At 36.1% G+C, this 9,146-nt stretch overlaps 1 protein-coding gene across 1 annotated transcript; it reads left to right on the top strand.

Annotated features, from left to right (window-relative positions):
* The first annotated feature begins 1,624 nt into the window (after nucleotides 1–1,624).
* On the top strand, nucleotides 1,625–4,812 carry LOC106344948. The gene is made up of 5 exons (XM_013784236.1): nucleotides 1,625–1,809; nucleotides 1,917–3,162; nucleotides 3,268–3,364; nucleotides 4,022–4,152; nucleotides 4,321–4,812. Exons 1-5 carry the CDS (start codon nucleotides 1,625–1,627, stop codon nucleotides 4,810–4,812), a joined length of 2,151 nt encoding a protein of 716 aa, XP_013639690.1.
* Nucleotides 4,813–9,146: the final 4,334 nt, after the last annotated feature.

Raw genomic sequence — 9,146 nt, 5'->3', positions numbered from 1 at the left:
GGGGGAGATTGATTTACGTAGATCGTAGTGTTCAGAAATTATAAAAGTTGATAGATTTTAAAAATTATGTGGATCATGTAAATATATATATATATATATTTTTTATTATTATTTATAAAATTTAGGAAAATTCTCTCAAATAGTTTTTTAAGTTTTTGTCACGAAAATAGCCTTCAATAAGGAAAATGACCAAAATAACCCCTTTTTATTTTTAAAATTTTAATTTTAATTTTTTAATTTTTTAAAATTTGAAACCCTATCCTCAAAACTCCACCCCTTAACTCTAAACCCTAAATCTTATTTTATTTTTTATCCTTGTATTAAAGTAAATATATGATTTATGTTATTCTAAATACTTTCTTCCGGTATAACATGTTTATTAGTCTTTTTGTAAAAACATATTTATCTGTTAAAAGAAATAAGAATGATACATATATAATTATGTTAATATGATAAGATGAATACTATATATTAACAAACTTAACTATATTATCTTTGCCTAGAAATTTTCATGCTATTATGTTTTTTATTTAATTATGAAAACACTTTAAAATATAATTTTATGATAAAAATGTAATAAAATATAAAATATGATTAATTATATCTTTGCTAACAATAGTTACTATGTTTCTTAATTTTTATTACATAGTTTTGAAAATCTCATAGATATATATGATATTTTGAAAGTTGTATGTTTATAAATAAAAAGTAGAGAATTCATTTCCCACTAATAATGGAGTTAGTTTAAAATATAGAATCAGCTATAACTAAACTTTTTTGAATAACAAAAGATTGAAATGAATGATGTAGAAAAACGAAAACATGTAGATGAATTTTAAAAATCCTCAAACCAATAACAATTGACTATGCTAAATTTTTTTAAGAATTCATATATTAATAACAATTGAATCTCAATTTTTTTTACTTTATAAACATTCTTATGCCAACAGCACACCCCCTAAGTTTGGACTTTTTCAATGATTAAGGAGAAATATGTTATATTTTACATTCAATCGATTTTAAATTCAACACTGTTTACAAATTTTTTTTATTGTTTTTGAAATAAATACTATTGGAGATGGGCATCGCATCCCGCCAATGTCCGGCCCAGTTCTAGAAGAAGCTGATAGAATATGAAGAGTGCAAAAATAAAGGAAACCTAATTCACTAATAGACAAAATTGGACGATGAAAGTGACATGACGACTTCGCATCCATGCTGGAAAAGAGTGTGTTGACTCACTCAATGAGTACGAATGATACAGTTTGACCCGCATTTGATGCATTGGGACGAAGAAAGCTGCATCTGCGTGACAAAGAATTTGCGACCTCACCTATCAGATTATTGGTTTAGTCTGGTATATTTATATTTGGTTATTAATTTATGGTCCACATTATAGACCGGTTCACTCATGTATATATTGAACATTTGGATCTTAATGTGGAATAAGAAAACAGTTTACCAAAGTCTGTTTAACTAATATGGGGTATCAGAGCAATCTTTTTGCTCGTTACTCTGATTCACTTCCGCAAATTGATTACTTCTTCGATTCTGATCTTGTTTCACCGATTAATCGCTTTCGTGAGCTTGATTCCCTACTCGACGAGCTCCGATTTGGCTGAAAATGGTGAAACGAGGCGGTAAGAAGAAGGCTCGAAGTTCTACACCAGACGATGGTGATTCTGTTACTCGCAATCGATCGGTTACTCCGATCCTCGATGAACCTGATGATTTCATACCACAACAACAACAAAATCGCCGGAATCTCCATTGCGATAATGCTGGATCCTCTCCGATGATGAAGGAGTCGTACGATAGTACACACAGTCCGTTCTTCCTTCATTCGGCAGATCATCCAGGTCTATCAATCGTTTCTCATACTCTAGATGGAACTAATTACAACAATTGGTCAATAGCTATGCGTATATTAGTCTTGATGCGAAGAATAAGATAGGATTCGTTGACGGAACTCTATCTAGACCTGCTGTTGATGATCGCTTGTTCAAGATTTGGAGTAGATGTAACAGTATGGTGAAATCTTGGTTGCTGAATGTTGTTAACAAGGAAATATATGATAGTATCTTATACTATGATGATGCTTCTCAAATGTGGGATGAGTTGTTTAGAAGATTCAAGGTGAACAATCAACCACACAAATATCAACTTGAGCAAACGGTGATGAGTCTCAAGCAAGGACAATTGGATCTGTCTACATACTTCACTCAAAAGAAGACTCTATGGGAGAAGTTAGCTAATACCAAGTCGTCGACAGTGAAGAAATGTGATTGTGATCAGGTTAAGGAACTGCTTGAGGAGGCTGAAACTAGTAAGATCATTCAATTTTTGATGGGGCTAAATGACAACTTCAACAATATCAGAGGTCAGATATTAAACATGAAGCTTCGACCTGCATTGAATAACATTTACAACATGTTAGACCAAGATGAGAGTCAGAGAATGATTGGTAATCATACAAAAGGAACTCCTAATCCTACAGCTTTTCAGATGCAGTCTATGCAGTCGGAGAATAACCAGATTTTGTTAGCTCATGGAGGATTCCAGAAACCAAAATGTTCTCATTGTCATCACATTGGTCACACTGTGGAGAAGTGTTACAAAGTTCATGGATATCCACCAGCCCATCCTCAGAGAAACAAGGTGGCTAAGCAGATTGGAAGTACAAACCTTGCGGCTTCATCTGTTCTGGATACTTCACCGAAAGAAGAAAAAGAAGTTAGTGAAGGCATGACGAAGGAGCAGATTCAGCACATGATAGCTTACTTGAGTGGTCAAATTCAGACTTCTACACAAAGACAAGAGTTGCATAGCGTCAAACTCCAAACTCCTTGTCCTATATCCGCAAAGAACTTTGCTTCAACATCCACATCTGTACCAAGTACTTCGAAAATTACTGATACTTTCCTTTCTTTCAAAACATCTCTTGGTGACATGTTAAATTCATCTATCTCTACGGAAACTGATATGTCTCTTATAGCTTGGGTTATTGATTCTGGAGCTAGTCATCATGTTACTCATGATAGGTCTAGGTTTACCGAGTACAAACCCTTAGATCAAACCTTTGTCACCTTACCGAATGGTCATATTGTTCAAATAGAAGGATCTGGATTCATTCAGTTGACTGATGCTTTATCTCTCCACAATGTTCTTTTCATTCCTGATTTTAAATACAATTTGATGAGTGTTAGTGTCTTAACTAAAACATTAAACTCTGAAGTTAGATTTACTCATAATGATTGTTTTATTCAGGATCTTACTCTGGAGTCGATGATTGGTCAAGGTAGAGAGATTGGAAAACTTTACGTTCTGAATTTTCCTGTATCTCACAATGCTTTATCTGTTAAAGGTATGTCTTCCGTTTGTGCAACTTGTGTTGTTGATTCTATCACTTGGCATAGACGTTTAGGACATCCTTCTATGAATAAAATTGATGAACTTTCTGATGTATTGAGTATAACAAAAGGAAAAATGAATAAAAATCAGCCACCTTGTCACATTTGTCATTTGTCTAAACAAAAACACTTACCATTTTCTTTACGACAAAATATGTGCACTGCATCTTTCGAACTGGTTCATATAGATACTTGGGGTCCGTTTTCAGTTCCTACTGTTGATGGATTTCGATTTTTCTTGACCATAGTTGATGATTACAGTCGTGCTACTTGGCTTTACTTGCTTAAACATAAATCTGATGTGTTAACTGTGTTTCCTAGTTTTATTCATATGATAGAAACTCAATACAAAATGAAAGTATGTTCTGTGAAATCTGACAATGCACATGAATTGAAATTCACTGAACTTTACCTAGAAAAAGGCATCAAAGCATTTCATTCTTGTCCTGAAACACCAGAACAAAATTATGTGGTTGAGAGAAAGCATCAGCACCTTTTAAATGTAGCTAGAGCTCTTATGTTTCAGTCTGGTTTAGACTCAGAATTTTGGGGAGAATGTGTTTTAACTTCTGTGTTTCTAATAAATAGACTACCCTCTAAAGTTTTAAAAGGTTTATCTCCTTACGAGAAGCTTATGCCTAAGAAACCCGAATACAATTCCCTTAAGTCATTTGGATGTTTGTGTTATAGTTCAACATCAACTAGTCATAGAACCAAATTTGATCCTAGAGCCAAAGCTTGTGTTTGTATAGGATACCCATTGGGTTATAAGGGATATAAGCTACTAGATATAGAGACAAAATCAGTTTCCATTTCTAGACATGTCATCTTCTATGAGGATATTTTCCCCTTTGTCTCTTCTACAATTCCATAAGATTCAAAGACTTTCTTTCCTCATCTTTATAATCAGCCTTTTCCTGATGTACACACGCATTCTGCGTCGACATCTTCTGATACTCATCTCTCTAAAGATGAGTTATCTTCTGTGCCTTCTCTTCCAACTGAGTTGACTTCTATTCGTCAACGCAAGCCTCCTTCTCATTTACAGGATTATCATTGTTATACAACTAACATTGAACCTGTTCTTTCTACTAATACTACTCCTATTACTCGTATTACAACTCCTTATCCCATCACAAACTATATCTCTTATTCAAAAATATTTGAGTCTTTCTATGCTTTTCTTAATATCATAACAAACATTCCCATTCCTCAAAGTTATGCTGAAGCAAACAAGGATAAGGTATGGTGTGATTCCATGGGTTTGGAGATTGGAGCTTTTCAACGTACGGAGACTTGGAGTATTACTGAATTACCTCCGGGTAAAACTGCTATTGGGTGTAAATGGTTGAATACTATAAAGTACAACGCCGATGGAACTGTGGAGAGGCACAAATCTTGATTAGTTTCTAAAGGATATACCCAACAAGAAGGTATAGATTTCTTTGATACCTTTTCTCCTGTGGCAAAGATGGCAACTGTGAAGATACTACTTTGTCTAGCGCTAAAGATGAAATGGAAGTTGGCACAGCTTGACATCGCAAATGCTTTTTTGAATGGAGACTTAGACGAGGAAATCTACATGAAGTTACCCCCTGGTTATTCTGAGTTAACAGGGGAATCAGTATCTCCAACTGCAGTTTGTCGTTTACACAAGTCCATATATGGATTGAAACACGCCTCTAGGCAATGGTTTCTTAAGTTCTCTACTACACTCAAGAGTTTGGGCTTTGTGAAAGGCCATGGAGATCACACGATGTTTGTTCGAGGAAAGGATGGCACGTTCTTGGTGATGTTAGTTTATGTCGATGACATACTAATTGCAAGCACTAATGATGCTGAAGTTGATGAGGTGAAGCATCAATTGAGTTTGGCTTTCAAACTTAGAGATCATGGACCACCAAAGTTTTTCCTTGGTCTTGAGATTGCCCGTTCAAGTGAAGGTATCTCTCTCAACCAAAGGAAATATGTTCTTGACTTGCTGGAGTCTTCAGGATACTCGGGGTGCAAACCGTCTTCAATACCTATGGAACCAAATCAGAAGATCTCTCAGGATGACGGAGTCTTATTACCGAATGGTAAACCTTATAGACAATTGCTTGGGAAGCTACAATACTTGACGATCACTCTTCCAGATATTTCGTTTGCTGTCTCAAAGTTGGCTCAGTATTCTTCTGCTCCTACTGATGTTCACCTTCTCGCTGTCCATAAAATTCTTCGCTGTCTTAAAGGTACAATTAGTCAGGGTTTTTTCTATGGCACATAGTAGAATTTTGATATTCGTGGCTATTCTGACTCGGATTGGGGAGGCTGTACCTAGATGATCAGTAACTGGTTATGCGATGTTTGTTGGTGACTCATTGGTTTCATGGACACTACAGGAAATGTGGGTATTAATAGCATCATAGGATAGCGTTTAAAACAGTTATGCTATTATATACCAACGTTGGCTTTTCTAATAGCGTTTCTGTTTTTAAAACGCTATGTTTCGTATCGCGGGAAAAATTAAAATTTTAGCCGCGTTAATTTGCTAAGTGTAGGCGCCTTACCATTGCAGATCCCAAATTAATAGCTATCGTAAATGTAAAAATATATTAATTTTTTGTCCAAAAAATACTTTAAGTTTAAAAATACTCCTCGATTCCTCTCTTTCTTCACACTTAGTATCCCTGCCGGTCTAGCTGGTACCCTTTTTACACGAAACCGAGAATCCAGAGAGTTCCTTGACTCGAAACCTTCGTTCTTCATTGTTTCTCAGAAAATCGAGTCTGTGCTATTGAATCAAAGCTTCAAAAGGTATGATCTTATTCAATCGTAGCTTATTTGTTTAATCTCATCGATATCGTTCGTTTCGTTGTTAATTATCAACAAAGTTTGTGAAAAACGATTCTGATTTTGGGTTTGTGTGAACATTCATGTGAAAGTTTGTGAATTCGGGTATTGATTTTGATTTTGGGTTTCGGTTCTTTGTTTGTGTGAACATGCATGTCGAATTTTGTGATTTTCGGATTCGATTTTTGATTTTGGGTTTCGATTTTGATTTGGGGTTTCAAATTTGCTTTGATTGAACATGTTCTTCGTTTGATTTTGGGTTTCAATTTTACCTTGATTGATTTCAGAAATGGCAAAGACAAGAGGAGGAGGACGAGTTGGTTCTCGTCGTTCTAGTAGACGTACTCAAGGGTTGGAGGTACAAGTTGCTTCTGCAACAACACTTAAGGTGAATAAAAGATCAACAAAGAAAGTGGCTTCCCCAAAAAAGAATTTAGCTCTAACGCCAACGAGAAGAAGTAGTAGAATCAAGAATTTGGCTGTTGAAGATGATGAGGTACAAGCTGTGACACCTGAAGATGATGAGATAGAAGATGTAACACTGGAAGATGATGATGTTGCGGGGGAAGATAAGGAAGATGATAAAGAAGATTCTGAGAAAGACGGAGAAGCATGTTTGACTGGACATGAAGAGCAAGAGGAAGACATAGAGAATGAGAATGACGACAATGAGAAAGGAAACAAAGAAGAAGCTCTCAATATGGAAGAAGATGAAGTTATCAATGCTCAAGATGATGAGATTCCTAGTACTGACGGAGTTCAGCTACCAGCGGATGAAGTGAAAGAAAAAAATAGAAGAGGACCAACAAAGATGCGTAGAGTGGCTGAAAATCCTAATAAAAAGGTTGCGGTCACATTCAATGACTTTGGTGATCATGTTGGACCTGGTTCAGTTACATTGCCATCTTTTCTTGGTCCTCTTGTGAGGGAACATGTTCCGGTACCACTTTCTGATTGGAGAAAACTTGATGCAGCGCCTAAAGCAACAATGTGGCAACAATGTGGGAAGAAATTCAGGTTTGTATATATATGTTTTGTTGAGCCGCAAGATGAAATTATAAGCATGTTTGACCTTTGCTTATTTTGATGCAGGGGAGGTTTAACTTGCAAGAAGAGTGGCAGAAAGCTTGTATTTTCAAGCAGTTGGGAAGCTTGTGGAGGGCTGGGAAGTTAAGGCTAGTGTCACAAGTACGTTCTGCGAAGACTGCTGCTGAGAGATTAGATTTAAAACCCAGAAACGTCCATTCCATTCAATTGTGGAACTATTGGGTTAGGAGCAAGACGACCACAACTTTCACGGTAAATTATCCACAACTAAGTGATAACTTTCTTGTTTATATGTCATGTCTTATAGATTTAATCACACTCATATTTATATTGTAGGAAATAAGTAACAGGTACAAAGAGCTGAGAAAAAATCAGATTCCTCATACCACCAGCCGCAAAGGAATGTTTCGTTTAGCTTATGATATGGTAAAAATGGTACCTCAAACTTCTATATATTGTACAGCTTGTTAGAATAAACTGGTATTGAGATATATTTGTATTTTATATAGAAAAAAATGAGCCAAGATCCAAGTAAGGTAAGTAGGAGTAAGGTATGGATTGCGGGACATACTCATGCTGATGGTAGACCCGTGAAGCCTCAATTTGCGGAGACTATTGTAAGAATTCTGAAACTTGTTATATTGTGTATGATCAATGGATTATGATCAATGTGTTATATTGTGTATAAAATGTTTCTATCAGGAACAAATACAGTCACTTGATAGTCAAATGGACTCTACATGAGCTGCTGATAACATAAGGGAGGATGCTGTGACCAAGATTTTTGCAAAAGACAAAAATGGACGAGTAAGGGGGTTTAGTAGAGGGCTTACCGCTACTAAACTAGCATTCCTATAATCTAGAGACGCAAAGATTGCTGATATGGCTAGTGAAATTGAAGAGTTAAAGGTCATGGTCCGAGACTTAGCTGGGAAGAAGGTAAATGTTTTAATTACATTTACTCAACTGGTCTTATGCCATTAATAATTCTTTTTCCTTCTCACAGAAAAGTAATGGTGAGACTGAAACATCCGAGACTAGTGCTGAATTCAAAGAAGGAGTGAGAGTACAAATACTGGATTGGTTTGAGGCAGAAGATGTAGTTGTTGGTGAAGGGGAATTTTGCTCTGATGAACCGATATACAAAATTGGTCGTGTACCTATTGGTCCTAATGCAGTGGCTGTTATTGTGACATCTGCATTAAGTTCAGAAGCTTCTCTCTGGAGGCCTAAAACAGATGTTTTATCTCTTGAGGACGCTGTGAGGTGCAAAGTAGCTTGGTCAATAAATAAAGTGATTTTGCACAGGAATCCAGTCGCTTCTCAAGATGTATCCATGGTAAAGTTTGCCAATTTTGTTGTTTCTGCATAAGTATATATATGTCTCTAATCATTAGCTTCTTACACTTTAGCAACCCAAGGAATGTGAAATTCAAAGATGCAAAATCTATGATTGGACTACTGAAGAGGAGGAGGTTGTTGCTGAAGGTCTCGTGTGCTCATCTAATTCCAGAGATATGGTTAACAATATACCTGTGGTTCCAAATGCTGTTAGCATTGAAGTTGTGAAGGTGTTTAAAGATCATGCTCATTTGTGGAGGCCAACTGCGGAGGTGTTTTTGATTGGTGATGCAGTTAACGAGAAAATCGCATGGCCAATCCTAAAGTTCGAAGTCATGGCTTCAACCACAACAGATGCAACACCTACAAAAATTGCAGCTATGAAAACAACATCACCTACGAAACAAGCCAAGAAAAAAGCAGTGGTATGTTATTGACATGAAGTTATTTTATTTGTTTGTCTGTTGATTGACGTTGGAACTTGTTGAGTTGTAGAGTCCAGGAAGCACTAGTTCC

The sequence above is a fragment of the Brassica oleracea genome, chromosome C5 (genome assembly GCF_000695525.1).
Source record: "Brassica oleracea var. oleracea cultivar TO1000 chromosome C5, BOL, whole genome shotgun sequence".
NCBI classification, from domain to species: Eukaryota; Viridiplantae; Streptophyta; class Magnoliopsida; order Brassicales; family Brassicaceae; genus Brassica; species Brassica oleracea.
The sequence above is the reverse complement of the archived record's forward strand: the minus strand, read 5'-3'. Positions and strand labels throughout refer to the sequence as shown.